This window comes from Lissotriton vulgaris, chromosome 6 (assembly GCF_964263255.1).
Source record: "Lissotriton vulgaris chromosome 6, aLisVul1.2, whole genome shotgun sequence".
Lineage (NCBI taxonomy): Eukaryota > Metazoa > Chordata > Amphibia > Caudata > Salamandridae > Lissotriton > Lissotriton vulgaris.
The window spans coordinates 594,724,077-594,742,067 of NC_141694.1; the positions used below are offsets into that span (position 1 = coordinate 594,724,077).

A 17,991-nucleotide genomic window follows, 5' to 3' on the forward strand; every position below is an offset into this window, starting at 1 on the left:
TTCAGCCATGGTATATTGACGGCAATAAAGACAAAATCCTGGTACTGACATGCTCCATGCAATCTTTGCATAAGGGGCAGCCATGGCATATGAGGGCCACCCAAGAAAAAATGCTGATCTGGCACAACGAAGGTCATTTTCTAAATATGGGGGCACTCATAGCATATTTTGAAAAAATTGGGTCAACAGTTAAGGAGATTCAGGGTACATTGGCTTGGCACATCATGATTGGGCTTTAATATTTAATAAGTGCACTTTCAGAGCCTGTGACTTTTAAGCATGTTTGAGTAAAAATTGTGCTTGAAAATGAGCCATTCCTCCAATTTTTTAGAAAGGTTCTGGAGTCAGAACTTACCCACCCTGAACCCTCTTAGAAGAGAACTAGTTCACTCACTTCATTCATTTGCTACAATTTCGGGAAAGTAATATGCCCCATCACTTTCAAAGATCATGTCAGCAACCTAATAAGTGGTGTCTAAAGTAGGCATTAGTCTGTTCTGTGTTGTTATATTAATCATGGCACTTCAGCAATGTCAATTAGTGTGGATTTGGGGTCATAGGTTATGCAACTTCCTGACATTTCATTAAGGTTATATGGGGTGTGATGTCACTCCTACTACTGGCAGTTTGATGAATCAGCGTCCATGTGTTGATGTAGCTACCCAGAAAGCTAAGGATAGAGCATGATTTACATAGAAAAAAAGCAATCATGTGACTTTCATAGAAAAATAAACCACCATAGCATCAGTGAACTGCAAAATGCAACCAACCTTTAGTGTATGAGATTAAAGTCAAGATTTTAGTGCAAGAGACATCAAGAATTTACACTATCATGGTGCTGTGGTGTTGGTGCAAGAAAATTTCAACACAAGGTAATGGGTTTTCGGCGAATGAATAGTCTACAGAATTTTTTGTTGCAACTTGAATGTTTATTAAGGAAGTACAGAGAATCATGTAGTTTCCTGAACATATAGAAGTTTCGCTGTTATTGAAGGGACTATTAGATATAGTGTACAAGTTACTGGAAGTTACACTATCACTATAAGCGTGAACGACAGCAGAAATCTCCAGACTGCAATTGGCACTAGATTTTGATACACTTTACTAGTTACAGCTCTTTCTTTCACTTTCAGCTGGATTACAAATTCACCACAGTCCCCTGTCTCATTTATGTAATAGCCAGTTTCTGGCTTCTTCGGGTGCAAAGCATTCTGGTTCAACTCGTGGTTCGACCGATGTATCATATGTTGACTGATTCATGCATATTATTGACAGGACCACTGGAAGTATGCGATTACGAGGGCACAGCTTGTTCCGCATAAGTATGGATTTGCCACAATTGCCACATAATCCATCATGTGCTGCATAATCTGCTGATTTTAACCCAAAAAATGTGTTTCTAGATCAACCGGATACAAAGTTAGTAAAAACTTGGTGAAGTGGTTCGCGAATTGGTGCTCCCTGCTGCATAATTCCAGTGGGCCTGACTATAGATGGCCATATTATGAACATACATTATTTGTTATGACATTATTTTGGGTGAAAGAACGACTTTTTGTTTTTAGTAGTGCTTATATAATGTCGAAGCATTAATTATTAGATATGACTTGATTGATCCACGCATTATAGTTGCAGACTTTGGTGTATACAGTTGGGGCGTTCTTCGAGGCGCACTTGCTAGGTCCCCAAGAGACAACACCCTGAAGCTGTCCGTTGCACTCCAGGGGTCCTCCTGAGTCTCCCTGCAAAAGAAACCCCAACATTTGCCATTAGATACTGTAATTTGTGTTTCTTGACAAAACAAACATCCCCCGGTGTAAAAACATTTATTGCAGCCTCTTATCGAGGGAGGAATGGTCTAAGAGTGGACTTTTACATTAGAATTAGAATTTTTGACAAGTTAATCCGTTTTTATAACAACCATTTTTGTTATGCAAAGATTTATGAAAAAATATTGCATTATCATTCAATAACCCACAGAAGGACCACTCAGTAAGGTCTGCAGCTGCCAGAAGATTCTGGCAACATGATAAAATAACAATAGTTAAAGCATGAGTGGGTTGTATATGTCTCCAGAAGCCTGGGAAAGAAATGTCACACCACGATAAACATTAACTGTCCGTTTTTAAAAAAAACCTTACATGTGAAATAAGAATCTAGGCTTCCCATTGTTCCATAATCTGTTTTATGCAGGCATGAGGAGTTTCATGTGAATTGTGAATTTTGGAACGCTTCTGTTTCAGCAAAGGGGCATTCCTGTGAGATTCCCTTCATTAGTCTTGCTGTCGCAAGTTCAAACCCAGCAGCTGCCAAGCAGTGCCGTTTCACGCGCACCAAGCAGTGCCGTCTCACGTGCACCAAGCAGTGCCGTCTCACGCGCACCAAGCAGTGCCGTCTCACGTGCACCAAGCAGTGCCGTCTCACGTGCACCAAGCAGTGCCGTCTCACGTGCACCAAGCAGTGCCGTCTCACGCGCACCAAGCTGTGCACCAAGCAGCCAAGCAGTGCCGTCTCACGCGCACCAAGCAGTGCCCTCTCACGCGCACCAAGCAGTGCCGTCTCACGCGCATCAAGCAGTGGCGTCTCACGTGCACCAAGCAGTGGCGTCTCACGCGCACCAAGCAGTGGCATCTCACGCGCACCAAGCAGTGCCGTCTCACGCGCACCAAGCAGTGCCGTCTCACGCACACCAAGCAGTGCCGCCTCACGCGCACCAAGCAGTGCCCTCTCGCGCGCACCAAGCAGTACCGCCTCGCTCGCACCAAGCAGTGCCGTCTCGCGCGCACCAAGCAGTGCCGTCTCACGCGCACCAAGCAGTGCCCTCTAATGCGCACCAAGCAGTGCCGTCTCATGCGCACCAAGCAGTGGCGTCTCACGCGCACCAAGCAGTGGCGTCTCACGCGCACCAAGCAGTGCCTTCTCACGCGCACCAAGCAGTGCCGTCTCACGTGCACCAAGCTGTGCACCAAGCAGCCAAGCAGTGCCGTCTCACGCGCACTAAGCAGTGCCCTCTCACGCGCCCCAAGCAGTGCTGTCGCACACGCACCAAGCAGTGCCCTCTCACGCGCACCAAGCAGTCCCCTCTCACGCGCACCAAGAAGTGCCGTCTCACGCGCACCAAGCAGTGCCCTCTCACACGCACCAAGCAGTGCCGTCTCACGCGCACTAAGCAGTGCCGCCTCACGCGCCCACACCGTCAAGGAAGCCATAGGCGTTGTAAATCCAGTGGCCTCTGACCTTATGGGAGGGGCGGAAATGTGAAGGGTGTACACGCATTTCCTTGTCTTTCTGGGGAACCACATGAGTAAAGTAGAAGGTGCAACCACAGAATCAATAATAACATCAATAAATAAAACAATAACAATAACAACGACACTAATAATAGAAACAATAACAATAATAAATAATATTAAAAACATAATAATTATTATGGGTATAATATTAATAATTGACCTTATTATCATAAACATTATTATCTGTTATAAAAATAATAATGGTGCTGGACATATACAGAAGTATGTCATAAATTATACACCTTCTGAAGGTGAGTATTTTGAATGACTGTCTGTAAGGCAAGCGATATGCCCACTTGAAATACTTTCCTGATTTTAGGGATATGAAAAAGGAAGGCAGGCCTGGATTGAAGAGACCTTTTGGGACCACTTTTCAACAAAACAAAGGACCTGATTCACACAGGGTCTTAAAGCACAGAAACAGCCTTTCAAAGTAATTTGATTGTGTTTTGGAAGCTGATAAAGCATTTGCAGCGTCCTGATAGAGGTTGAGTACCTGGGGCCTCATTTATGAAAAGTGACGCATCGCTGCGTGAAAACAGCGATGCGTCACTTTTCACTGCGCACTCCTTGCGACATTCCTGATGCGTCATATTTAATGTATGACGCATCATGTCGCAAGGAGTTACAGATACGTCAGTATTTCTGACGTATCTGTAAGCGCAAAAGTGATGCATTGCTGGAGTGTGTCACAAAAGTGACGCAACTTCAGCAAGGCGTCCTTTCACATGGGGAAAGCTCCATGTGAAAGGGCTTGCGTCAGTCTTACGCCTGCTGTGAAGCAGGCGCAAGATTTTGACGCAACAGCGTCCTAAAAGTGACGCAGTGAAATCTCATAGATTTCACTGCGTCACTATTACGAGGCTTTTTGCGGGGGAACGCCCCCTCTGCATACATTATACCTGAAGCAGGTATAATGTGGCGCAGGGGTTTAAAAAGTGACGCATCTACCTAGATGCGTCACTTTTTAAATATGGCGCAACAAGGCGCATTTTTTACACCGCTGGTGCGTCACAAAAAGTGACGCACCGGCGGCGCAAAACTGACGCAAGGCCTTCAAAAATAAGGCCCCTGGCGTTTAAGCAAAAGCTGTGCTGCGGCATTCTGTCCCAGCTGTAGATGCACTGGGGTGTCGGCAGAAAGTCCTAAATACAAAGCATCCTCATAATCTAGCAGAGAGTCACCACCAGTAGCAAAAGGGGATAATAAGAGTCTTCCGGTAGAAAAGGACACAATCTTATAGAGAATCTTCAGTTGGAGGAAATGATGTGACCTTTGCCAAGTATGTTCCGAAGGAGAGTTCATGATCAAACACAGCCCCCAGATTTGTAACATTCTTAACAGGCAAAGGTCAAAGGCCCCAGAGAGTCAGGCCACGCTGGAGGGACAGATCTTAGGTGGACTGCTAGGACTATCACCTCGCTTTTATCTGAATTCAGTTTCACTCAGCCACACGCTAACAATTGGGGTGGCCGCATTGCTGTTGCCATCTAGCCTGAGAATGATATCACTATTATCTCCATGACACATCCAGGAGGGATGATGCTCCATAATCAGCCCTGCAAGAGGCGTTACATACATGTTGAATAGCATGGGGTTCAGTGGTGATCTCTGCAGAACTTTGCATAAAGTCTCCCTGGCTGAAGAGGAAATGTAAAACAGTCTTTGCTGTGGTCTACTAAAAATTACCAATCCAGTGCAAATCCTCCCACACACTTCCATCCCTCCAAGTCTGTCAAGTAGTGTGGCAAGACACAGTGCTGATGGCTGGGTAGAGGGATAAAAGGATGAGCGCGACAACTCTGCCTTGATCCAGCATCAGACCTACTCCCTCTCTCGCTTTGAGGGCAAGCCTCCCTGATGCAATTCAGGAAGCAGTTGAAAACTTGGCTGTTCACGAACGTAGTCGAATAGGCTGCCGTATGTTCCAGGTTCGCTCCTACCGACTTAACAGTGTTCTTTTTTTCTGCCTCTTCTTCTCTTTTCTTGCTCTCTCCTTTAGCGCTACGCCATGTATGTGCGCGCTTTATAAGATTATTTTCATTCATTCAAGATCAGTGCCTACTTTGAGCTGGTGATTGCCAGTGGGAGCCACAAGCAGTCATTTTTGGGGACTAGCACTTATTTTCATGCATCAGAAATTTACAGTGAGCAAGGGACGGAATGGTTGAAGAGAATGATGGAAAAAGCTTCACAAAATGAGAATGCAAGAACTGGCAAGAGCGAGATTAACGGGCAGCCGGCCAAGGGCTTCTGAGAAGAGCTTTAGGCACCAGCACTCATTCTTTTACAAATTAACCACCGTGTAAGATAATCTGTGGTTCATTTTGAACAGAGACAAAATCTGCTTTGGTACCAGGAGAGGCAAGGAACCCACTTTTATGGGTTTGAGAAGCAAGTTTGTGGTGATAAACTTCATCAGCTGAGAGTTAATAACCTTCTTTGTGATCTTTGCACAAAAGAGTGAAAGTGGGACGAGACTGGCTGCTGATAACCAAGCGGTCCAAGAAGGGCTTTTCAAATGAGAAAGAGTATAAGCTCTTTTCTTGTTTGCAGGGAGATGACTCGACAGAAGAGAGTAATTAACCAATCTGGAGGCTGAGGTATTGATGACCAGCTTTGTAGAATACAAAATGTAGGCTAGACTGGGCTCAGACCGAAGTATGAATTACTGATGATCATAGTTTTTGTTGTCTCCTCAAAAGAGACATGACTGAATTTGGTGAGCGCCTGTGCAGGAACTGAGGTCAAATCACAAGGCAGGCAGGCTGAAGATGACTCAACTGAAAGAGTTGATAAACAATCAAAATGGTTTCAGAGAATTGCAAAAAGCTGGTGAAGGGGTGATCTGCTGTTGCAAATGCAATGTGCTGGAGGAATCCCTAATGATTCTAAACATTTCACGGGAAGCTCTGCTGCTTTTTAGCAGTCAGGAAGTATAATGCTTCGACGGTGCTTGTCTGACTGGACATTTGCATTTCTGTGGCCAGTCTTACAAGCCATTTTAGCCTCGGAAAGATAATTGTGGTGCCAGTGTCTCTCGACCTACATACAAGCTAGTTTAATTAGTGTAGCAAATTCGCCTTTTCTGCATGGTCACTCCAATTTTAGCCTTTGTCTGCACACTATATTTGCTGGCTTTAATACTCTGTGCACTTTACCACTGCTAAACAGAACTAAAGTGTCTGTGCTTCCCCATGTAAATCATGTACTATACATTGGAATTCCCTATTGGGCCTATTTACCCTTTCTGTAAGTCCCTTGTTTATGGTGCCTTTAAGGGCACTTATGAGATGACATGCTAAATGTCAAACTGCTTAGTTTGTAAAATATGACTTAATGGTGGAATCAGGTTTACTTGAGCAGAAAATAAACGTTATAAATATGTACTTAGGGCTGCCTGTGCTAGTACTCTGAGCCTAGGAAAAGCCAATGAGTGTAAACTGTTACCGCAGTGCACATTTTTCAGTGGCAATGGGTTGACTGTCAGTCTCACCAGTCTTCTCCAGTGAGTCTACTCCTTTCCATCACAGAAGGAATCTCTTTGTTTGGGGCACTGAAGTGCCGGACTGCAGCAGTATCTGTTAGCACAGTTGAGGACCAGCACATTGGCGGCGGGCTGTTGTCAATGCTGAGCCCACAGCATATTTGGTGCCTTACTGTGGCAATTTATGCCGACTCGCGTGTTTCCCTCTCACTGGAATGAAAACCCCTGAACCACACCTCCATGCACTACTGCCTCCATAAACACAAGTTGTGTGTATGATGCCAGCAGCCATTTTGATAGATTGGGAAGCTTTCCATTCCATATGATAGCTTTGCTTGGCATGCATTCTCCACGTTCCAACTGGCAACCATTTTGTGCTGTTGGGTAATGAATGTGTGCCCAATCTGCCTCAGAAACTTAGTACTTGAGTTTTGGTGGCCATCTTTATTTGAGAAGCTGTTCAGGTTTTCTGTGCATTGAGTCTGCGTTCACAGTGACAGGCACACCTAATAACTGTGATTCGTTTCTAATACAATTTAGCAACTATGGTATTAGTGGCAGCAACTCACCCATGCTAGGCCACACTCATAGTTAAGATACCATCCCCACATCATATTTACCCGTTTGGGAACTCCTCCACTTAATTGGCCACAGTGGAGTTAAGCATTTGAGGCATATTTGGAGACATTCAACAGTGACACATTCCCCTCTAAAAAGAAAAAAGCACTATTGATATTCAATCCAAAAAAGAACTGCTCTGGATCGGCATACATTTTTACAGCATTCACATCTCCAGGAGGACTTTGTAGCTGCTTACATCCACATGTAATTATGGGATTCAAGGTTGAATTTATGAATAAACAGCTAATTGTATGGACTAATAATACGAAAATCCAGGAAAGACTTCTAGCCACTGCAGATCCCAACTTGGAAACAGCATTGACGATATCTAACCCTCGGGGCAAGGCATGAAGGAAATTAATAAAAGTTCTAAACCTTGAACTGAGGTTCAACTGATCTCTAAACAATCTGATAGACAATCATCTAAGATAGAAAGCGGAAAGGCTCCACAGACGTGGTCAATCCAAGCACCAAGTCCACCTGGCACAAGACCAAACTTGTTTTAAGTGCAGCAAGAAAAGTAATTTCGCAGTAGTATGTAAATCAATGTCAGGGCAGAAACAGAATAGTTCAACAATGATAAAGTCATTGGAGAATGACTTGTCTGACGATGGTGGCAATTGAATATTAACGCTAACTTCTCCAGGGCATGATGAAACTGTAGGTTTATCTACTATGAATGGGTGTCTCAGAAGTCTACCTCCAGAGTGTAGAATTGCTGCAAATGGAAAGATCAGTAAATTAATGGTGGATTCTGGTTCTCCTTTCACACTTTTGAATGTAAAGGATTTTGAAGGGTTTTACAGGATACAATTACGAGCTTCACACATTGAAATATTTCTATATGGGGGAAAGAAAGTATAAGTTAAGGGTCAATTTGATGCCATGTTGGAGTTTGAGGGCAGTTCCACCAAGCGAGGCTCTGAATTGTCAGGATGGAAGGAACAGGGTGATTTGGACATGGTATTGGATCCAAATCATCCTAATATGCAAAGAATGTATGATTTAAGCAGTGCATGTATCGGTCGAATTGGTGAGTGTGAGTTGGTAAGGACATTTAGGTAAATTGAAGAGTCCCCAACACCACATTATTTGCCCTGGCAGTTGTTCACGCGGTGTGCTAAGTACCCTTACGGCTAAGTAATGAGCTGAAATCTGAACGTAGGAAATTGTGTGATCAGGGGATCTTTGAACCTATTGAAGTCTGCAAAATCTGATAAGTCATTGAGGTTGTGTGTTGATTAAAGGCAACTGAACGCTAATATTTAGGTTGATCACCAACCATTGCCCCATATTAGTGAACTGTTGCCAGCCCTTAAAGGGGCGGTGTTTTTTACATCAATAGATGTGTCAACTGCTTACCACCAGGTAGAGTTGTGTCAAGAATCCAAACATCTTACATCTTTTGTCCTGCCTGAAGGTGCATATCCCTTTTTCCGGATGCCATTGGGATTCACATCTGCTTGAGCTGTTTTTCAGGGATTGTTGAGTAAAATGTTCAAAGATTTTCCCAGAGTCACATATTTTCAAGATGATATCTTGGTGTATGGTCAAGATAAATCTGAATAGGACCAAAGACATACTGTGACATACTGAGATCTAGTGGGTTGACATTAAAAAAGGATAACTCCACACTTTCCCCGGATGGGGTAAAACCCAAAGTCAAAATACTGGAAGCAATTGAGAAGGATCCTAAACATCTCAACAGGGATCAACTTAGGTCTCTTTTGGACTTAATAGAATATTACGTCAAATTTGTGGGACATTTTGCAAGTAGGACAGCATGCTTAAGGGACCTGCTTCAGAAGAATGTAAAGTATATTTACAATAATGAGTGTGACAAGGTGTTTGAGTCAATTAAATAAGACATTGTTATGGCATGCCCTCTGAAGCCATTCGATACTAATGACACATATCATTTCCACTGATGCCAGCAATTTGGGCCTTGGGGCCATACTTATGCAGAGGTTGAGCAATGTTGCTGAGGAATCATTGCATTTGCTTCAAGGGCTTTGAGAGGTACATAGACACTTTATTCCATGATAGTGAAGGAGGCTCTTAGTTTGGGTGGGGTGTGCAGTACTTCAAAGTTTTGTGTGGGGCAGCATGTTTATTCTAAGAATGGACCAGAAACCATTGGTAGACCAATTTAGCACTAGTGAGGGTGGAAGAGCTACCCCAAGCATTGCCAAATGACAATATACTGCAAGTGTTTCACAACAACTTAGACTATGTGGTTGGTGCCAGGAATGCATTTATTGATTGTTTGTCAAGACTACTATTATGTGAGTCTGAGCTGAAAATAATGTATGATGACATGGAAAGGGTATGAGTGGTAAGTTCAATCGATGTTAACATAAATGGTGCTCTTCCTGAAGAAGAGTGGATGGAAGCCTTAGCTTGACTGAACTGTGCAGGAATGTGTTGCCAGCCATTGGCCTCCTGCTAAAGAAGTTCAGGGGAACTTAATTCCATATTAAAGGTCTTCAGATGAGTTGCCGGTTGTTAATGGTGTTTTGCGTAGGTGTGGATTGTTGGTAGTTCTGTCGGAGTTGCGCAACAAGGTTCTAACTTAAATGTTGGTATTTGTGCCATGAAGCCTAGAATACCTTAAGATTTTTTGTGGCTAGGGGTTGACATGCTGTGGAATGTTTTGTCTGTGAGTGTAGTGTGTGAGTCATGAGTGTTGAGACCCAGGTGACTGGTACAAGTCCTGTTACCCCCATAACCACAGCTAATTTGACATGGCACAAACTGCGCTTTGACATATCGGAAGCATGCAGTTGCACACTAAAATATGCTGGCATATTAATGGACTATTTTGCTAAGCGGCATGAAATCAAATTTGTGGACAGTGTGAATACTGGTGTAGTCATTGATCTATTCAAAGAAGTGTTTCTGAGAGAAGGGTATCCTTAGGAATTGGTGACCAACAATGGCACCCAGTTGGTGTCAAGGTAAATGGAAGAATTTTCAAAACTGTGTGACCTAAAACACATCAAAACGTCTTTATATCATCCCCATTGTAATGGGTTGGTGGAAAGAAATAATCGTATTATTAAGAATCAGCTTGCATTTGGAGTTGGTGAATGGTTTGGAAAGGAAGTCTGTGATGAGGTATATGATTTGGGCCACCAGAACCACACCTCATATAGGCACAGGTATGTCACCTTTCACTATATTAAGGGTCAGGGATGTCAGAACGAAATTGAGCAAGAAATAGATATATCAAAAAAGTGTTGATGTTGTGAAGGTTGGCAGTGTTGTGGATGTGAGACGTGAAGTGCAAAAGAAATATAGCAGAATAGGCAAATGTTGCAACAGATTGATTGTTAAGGCACCTGCTCATGTTCAGAAAAGATTTTCCAGTTTTGCGGCATCTGTTCAAAAAAGGAAGTGAAGGAACTTGCAATAATTATCAAGGATGGATGGGTGTGGAACAAGAGCTTCGGTTAATTGGTGCCCGACTCCAAGTCCACCAATGTGCATTAGAAAATGGGTGTGGGAACAGATGAATGTGTTGAAGTTGAATGTGACCAGCACCAACCTAGATTCCACAGAGACATATAACTAGTCTTGTGAAGTCTAAGGATTTTGTTATGAAACTGTTGTGTATCGTTTTGTACGTACATGCGTATGGTACCTGTTGGTTCTCTCTTCTCCTTATGAGATTATGTTTGCAACATGTTTGTATTTACATTTGCCTTTCGTTAATGCTCATTTTACCATTGAGTAGTTGGTTATGTTGATCAATTTAAGATCATTTTGCATGCATGTCCCTTCCATGTTCCCTATCCCACAATAGGCAGTCTTATTCCATATTTTTTTTTAATTTCCTGTTTTACTTTTAATATTTCTGCTAATTACATTCTTATATGTTTTGATTGTGAAGGAAGGGGGTGTGTAGGGCTGCATATGTAGAATGTTGAGTGTTGTGGTAAATAAGCCGTATCTAACATACAAAATTATCACAATATTGGTATGTTAATTTCTATTGAGAAAAGGCAATGAAAATAGAAGAGAAAGCAAGTAAAAAGACCCTCATCTACATTAAAATCTTCTTAGCATATTCCTTGCAGATGGGAAGATCTGTCAAAATGGGACAGATATCTAGTCTGCTGTATTACAAGTGCCATAGGCTGTAATAAACAGTGGTTGAGTTGCACTCTTAACTGTCACAAGTAGAATGGGGGCAGGACTTTGCTCTCCTTGGCAAATAACAACACCGGTTTAACAATGTTTTATAAGCATGCTGGGTCACAAAGCTAGAACTTGTTTTAGTTTCCAGCAAAATGGCGCTTTTGCAACCTTATGTCTCATTCAAATTAACAATCGACATGAAGTTCTGTACTGTAGCCATGAGCAGGGCGGAATGACTTTCTTACCCCACAGGAGCTCCGTCCTCCCTGCATGAATCCAGCACACACCATGTTGGCTGTGTAGTAGTAGGGATGGGCCTGCTGGCACTGTGTACTGGAGATAATTGGCAGATCCAGACACTGGAGAACCCGGGGATAAACCACTGGAAGAAAAACACAACATTGGAAGAAAATAGTTTAGATTCAACGAAAGATACACTAGGAGCAGACCAAATATAAATTTGTGACGTTTGCAAACTCTGCAACCAGCGTGAAGTGCAAACATTATAACACTTGATCAAAACGGTTTATGCAAATTAATATGCTGAGAGAAATCTTTCTTTAAATAGGTTTTTTGCTGAGGTGTTTATTTAGCAAAATCTACTGTATGGGATCTTTTTTCTAGCAGTACACTCTTCGTAACTTACATTTACGGATAAAAAAACGACATGCTTATTGATCAAAATATTTGTGAAGCAACGTTGAAGAAATGTCTTGTTTCATGTATTTTATACCTTCTGTTTCGTTTTAATGCTCATCCAGTAACTGTTATTGAGCGGAACACAGAGTAGTGAAGCAGCACATACTATATGGCAATATATTATTTCTAGAATCCTACACACCTTCTAGGCAACTTCAAGGTCAGAACTTTAGGGACAGAATTGTCATAATCTGGCTATCAAAGGCCAATTTAGGGAGCTTCTGATTTTTTTAAAAGTGAAAATGGCTTTATTTCAGCTTTCTCCTGCTGAAAAAATCTATCACTTCAATGCAAGTCAATGGAGAAGTTACTTCCTGCCAGTAGAGTAGCCTGGAGTAACAGATGCATGAGTTACGGGAGAGGTTGAGAGAGGATTGCATTTATTTCATCTTGAATACTGTAAACAAATTTAAATATATTCATTGTGGGATGTAACCAAAAGACATAAAGCAGCAGACAAGGTCAAGCACAACGGTTCTATATGTTCTTGATATTAGGTGGTGCAATCGCTTCCGACATCCGCTGCCTAAGGATGTACAAATTACCACAGTACAAAGAAATCACAATGGAAGGTGCACTCAAATGAAGTCAATAGAGAAAAGTAGTTTTGTAAATATCTTCTTCTTTATTCAGAGTATTCTGTAAGCAAAGACACAGCCAACGCGTTTCGTTCCCTTTTTTGCCTTGGGAACTTCGTCAGGGCAAACTAGTGATATCAGGGGGTGGAAATTGTAAACCGACACTGTATGTGAACCGGGGTGAGGGAGTTCTGGCTTGACCAATTAGGTTTCCTATTCAGATCCCCAAGTTGGGAAACTTAGAAAATGAATCAGAATAGACCATTACGTCTTCATCAGAGTTTCTGGTTATAAAGCGGCGATCATGAAATAATTAACCCCTGATTCGTTTTCCCGCTACCGTTGCAGCTACAGGTCAGGTGCACGGGAAAACGAATCGGGGGTTAATTATTTCATGATCGCCGCTTTATAACGAGAAACTCTGATGAAGACGTAATGGTCTATTCTGATTCATTTTCTACATTTCCCAACTTGGGGATCTGAATAGGAAACCTAATTGGTCAAGCCAGAACGCCCTCACCCCGGTTCACATACAGTGTCGGTTTACGATTGCCACCCCCTGATATCACTAGTTTGCCCTGACGAAGTTCCCAAGGCAAAAAAGGGAACGAAACGCGTTGGCTGTGCCTTTGCTTACAGAATACTCTGAATAAAGAAGAAGATATTTACAAAACTACTTTTCTCTATTGACTTCATATTCATTGTGGGGAAAGCAGTATCTAGGGCATTGATTCTTAAACTGGGTCCACAGACCCCTGGGGCCCATGGCTCCAACTCTACTCAGGGGGTCCATGACTACTTAGAAAATAAAATGACATCAGCAGATTAATACACTATTTAAACACAAAAAAATGTATATGTAAGTTGGAAAATTATAAAGTGTATAGTAAATATGAAGTACTCTGAAATTGGAGGCAACAAATAGAGCTTTATGAGGTATTTGGTGGAGGAACTCCATACGAAACGCAGTAGGAGGGATACACAGCTTGAACGACGTGGATCCCTATGTAACCCTGGTGGAAAGATTTGCAGCCCCTGCAGATACACCATTAAATGGGGAGAGCACCCGCCTGGGAAATTTAGAGGTTCTGTGGCCCTTTGCATTAGGCTGTAATTAGATGTGTACCTTGGATGTTTAACTGTAATGTCACTGGTCGATTGCCTTCTGCAAATCTATTATTGTTAATGCAATGGAATACCCCTCCAGTTGTTCGCTATGTACTGTGAATATTGTAGTAAGAATTGCACTGATGGTTGTCATTGATATGTTGAAACTGGATAAATAAAGGATTTTTTTTTAAATAGAACCCTATTTACAAAGGAAAATGTACTAGTGTACACTTACTCATGTGTAAATGTACTCCTGTAGCTAATAGTAACTTTGCAATTATTTGCTATTCACCATTTCCTAGTATAAAGTTGCCTAGGTGCAGACTGACGTATCTCCACCCTGGGTGGAACCTTATACACCAGAATTTCCGAGTGCAAAGTTACTTCTCATAATGTTTAACCAATAGGTGAAGAGTTCCTTCATCGTGGCAGAGATCTTCCTATTTTAAAGCATACAGAAAATGATTAAAGTTTGTTATTATTTAAACAAAACTATAAAAAGGTTTTAATATAAAATATGGATGCAAAATTATTGCTTACATTTATTTTCATGCTTGAATTAATAAAATAAAAAATTTTCACACATTAACTTAAATGTTTAATATTTAATTAAAATACATTTTATTTGTATATATTATTTTAAGCAATAATTTAAAAAATCCCATTTACAATAATAATTTTATTTGAAGTTAAGATATATTAAACGTATTAATATTTATCTATATAAATATTGTGAATGATTTTTTTTAACAAACGTTTAACTTTATATGTTTGATATTACATGTTATACTAATTAATAATCCAAGGCTGAGCTGAAGTATATGTACTACTTTTTTGGGGGCATTTTGGCTATAGTAACTTTAGCAGGGTAGTTTGTGATAAGCAATAAAATTACTCTTTTGTGGATCGGGCGTTTGTATTTCAATGTCCTTCCCTAATCCAATTTTTAACCCTCATAAACCTATCCGATTTAGGTGAAGGTATTCCCATTTTCCTGTCAATCCTCCATCTCCCTCCCACAATTAATACTAAGATGTAGACCCATGTGTGTGGACATCTCCACACATGTCAGAGTCCTTTGCACCCAAAAGATAGGAGTGGTGGAGTTGGAGGTCTCCGAATGTACATTAGTGAATAGTATTAATTTGCAGCACTACTTCACATAACACAAAGTGCAGTTTGTGAAAAAGCTACAAATTTGGTAGCCTTAGCTTGATTTTTGGGAACAGCATGAGCCCAGCAAACAGTAGCAAGTATGGCTGACTGTGGCATCAAATTAAGTAATGCTATGTACTGACAAAAAGAGAACATCCATTATGAGCAACAATTACAAAGATATCTGCTAGAGTCCAACTTATTGCTTCATCTTTTAGAAATAAAAACACATTGTGTGCGCTACAACCCTGTCAATAAAATTAAAATTTCAGCTTTCGTATTTTTTCATTTGTGAATTGAATCAAATATGTTATAATGTGTGCATTTCTTTTAGATATAGGGCCCGATTCCGATGGAACTGTAACCGACTCACCTCCTGTCGTTGGTTACAGACCTGCAAGTAGGATGCGACCGAACCCTGTTCAGTCGCAATCCTGGGAGCATGCGATCCCAACGGAACGCATGCGCGCACTGTTAAATGCAGAGGTGCAGTTCATCCCTGCACCCTGTGGCAGGCACCTCAAGGTGCCTGCCACAGGGTGCAGGGCTCAACAGGGGGGCACCATAGGTGCCCCTTAGGCTGCCATTTGGCGGCCTTGCACCCATGGGGCCTACTGAGGGCCCCCAAAGACAGCTTCCCACTGCCTTTTCATGCTGAAAAGACTGGCACAAAAAGGCAGTAGGAAACTGCCATCGTACTCCCTCGGTCGTAAAGAGGCGTCCGGGGGAGTATTGAAGGGTTTCTGGATGGCGGATGGGCTCTCTGAGACCGTCGTAAACCATCCGGAAAAACCATGGTCGGATTCCTTTCCGACTGAGCTCATCAGTATGGCTCAGTTGAAGCCTTCTTGACAACATCTGAATCTGGCCCATAGTTGTTTCTGTATTTGTGTGCATTCTTTTGTGGTTAAAATCGTAGAGGTTTTTAAGGTTGGAGTCCCAGCTTCCAAAAGAGATTCAGAAGGGGTCATAGAAGTCTCAAGGGTAAGATTAGCTGGTCTAGAGAAAAGGATGATGCACAGAAGGGACTTCAAAGATCTGTAGGATCAGGGCTGCCGTGACTTGTCGTGCAGAGAGTTAGAAGCGCAGCAAAGAGTGGACAAATATGCTTGTGGTTCTGTGTACGAAGTTCAGATACAGTGACAACCATGGAGTTCTGCATTTTTTTTGTACAGTATTTCAACTTGGGTTGTTCCAGAAAGTGACTGTGATAATATCTCTCTGTAAGCGTAATCCAGATTGAAGAATGGTTTTGAATATGATACAGAATATTTTACCCTTTATTCACTGCATTGACCAATCCAACGAGGATCAATGATGGGAGCTTTGGGACCACTCCCCATAGGCCAACGCATGTGGGAGACTGTGCTAGGGATTATAAAATCACATGTTTTACACTGGAAGATCCTGCAGAGAGAGCCACATCTAACACTGCCTATCTGACCTAAAGAGTAGAGTCAGAGGAACTTAGTCATGTGGAAAATAGTGTGCATTTCCAGGTCTATTGTCATTAAGCTCCCTCTTCTTTTTCCACTAACCAAGGTCATGCATGCCTCTGTTCTGCCTAGTCCTTCCTCTTTTTCAGTTGCCTATAGAAGTTACATTCCATTGGCTGAAAGGAATGGACAGGGAGAGGAGCTGAATGCATCATTTGGTCAGCCTGTAAGTGGCAGTTATGTTACTTTTTGTCTAGTTTGTGCATGGAAAGTAACTGGGTGATGTGTTAAGCAAGGGCCAAGAAAAAAGGGGTCACAAAATGTAAAATGCCCATGCATTTTCCATAGACTTTTTTTTTTACAGAGGCACTACCTGAACGTAATTACACCAAATTCAGCAGGAAGCTTAGGGGCTGAATACGAGTTTGGCGATCCTCCTGTCGCAACGGCCTCAACGACAGAACCGCCAAGCCGGTAGAGCACCTGACTGTTGGATTACAAGTTTAAACCATGGAGGCTGCGGTGTTCTGGTGGTCTCATGGCGTTGGCCTGTTAGGCTCATAGGAGAGTCTATACAGCAGATCGCCATTGTGACAGTGCCTGCAGCACATTCCTGTATGGTGTGGCATGCACCATGTCCTACATGCTACACCGTGTTCAAATGTGGGCGCAATTCCAAGGGGGCATGACATGTGCCCCCCCCCCCCGCATGCACACACCAGCACAGGAGTGACAGAGGACAGTGTTAGGGTACAGTTAGTTACCTGTATGCCACTCCCACAAGAGTCCCTTGAATCCAATTTTAAAAAACAGAACTTTGATTGGCACCAGGGGGCTTTTTTACCCTTGGGATATCTTGCTCAGCCAGTAACTACAATGTGTGCCCTAAAGTAACTATTACTCGCTCCCTCACCATGCAGACAAAAATCAAATTCTTCTGTTTGGCAAAGCGAGAGATCTTTGGACCAACACTAATTGTCCGCAAGACATTCCTTCTCTACTCTCCATGATGACGACTCCATGCAGCACCCACAGCATTAACAAGAGGGTTGGTAGTGCCCCTGCCCCTTTTAGCGGCACCACCAGAAATAAAAAAAACATTATTAAAGGAGCGCTTGGGCAATATAGGTACCTTCCTTCAAAGAAACCATGAATAATAAATTACCAGCTCCTGTGGCTTATTTAATATTCCTTTGCAATTCTGTTTGTAACCTGAGTGCCCTGGTACCCACCTGGGGCACAAATACGACCAAAATTATTGGAGCTGCGAGAGGAGCTCTAGTGCCCTGTGGCCCTGGCTGACTTCCCAGCAGGCACCCATTTCAAGTGCCTGCAGCAGGGGGCATTGTCTTTCAAAAGTGGATGATCCAAGGCGACCTGGAATTCCCACATTACCAAAATCATTGGGAGCTGTTTGTGGAGCCCCAAAGCCCCCGCGGCCCCTGCAAGCTCTCCAGCCACCACTGAGGTGG

The 17,991-nt window shown here is 42.5% G+C and overlaps 1 protein-coding gene across 1 annotated transcript in view; it reads right to left on the bottom strand.

Annotated features, from left to right (window-relative positions):
* Positions 1 to 916: 916 nt before the first annotated feature.
* The window catches only part of LOC147707749 (trypsin-like), a 33,206-nt gene continuing 16,131 nt past the window's right edge, over positions 917 to 17,991 (bottom strand). The window contains exons 4-5 of the mRNA XM_086926605.1: positions 11,787 to 11,923; positions 917 to 1,742 (exon numbers count right to left, since the gene is read on the bottom strand). Of these exons, the coding sequence (XP_086782731.1) occupies positions 1,590 to 1,742; positions 11,787 to 11,923 (290 nt within the window). The 3' untranslated portion in view covers positions 917 to 1,589. The remainder of the gene's footprint in view (positions 1,743 to 11,786; positions 11,924 to 17,991) is intronic.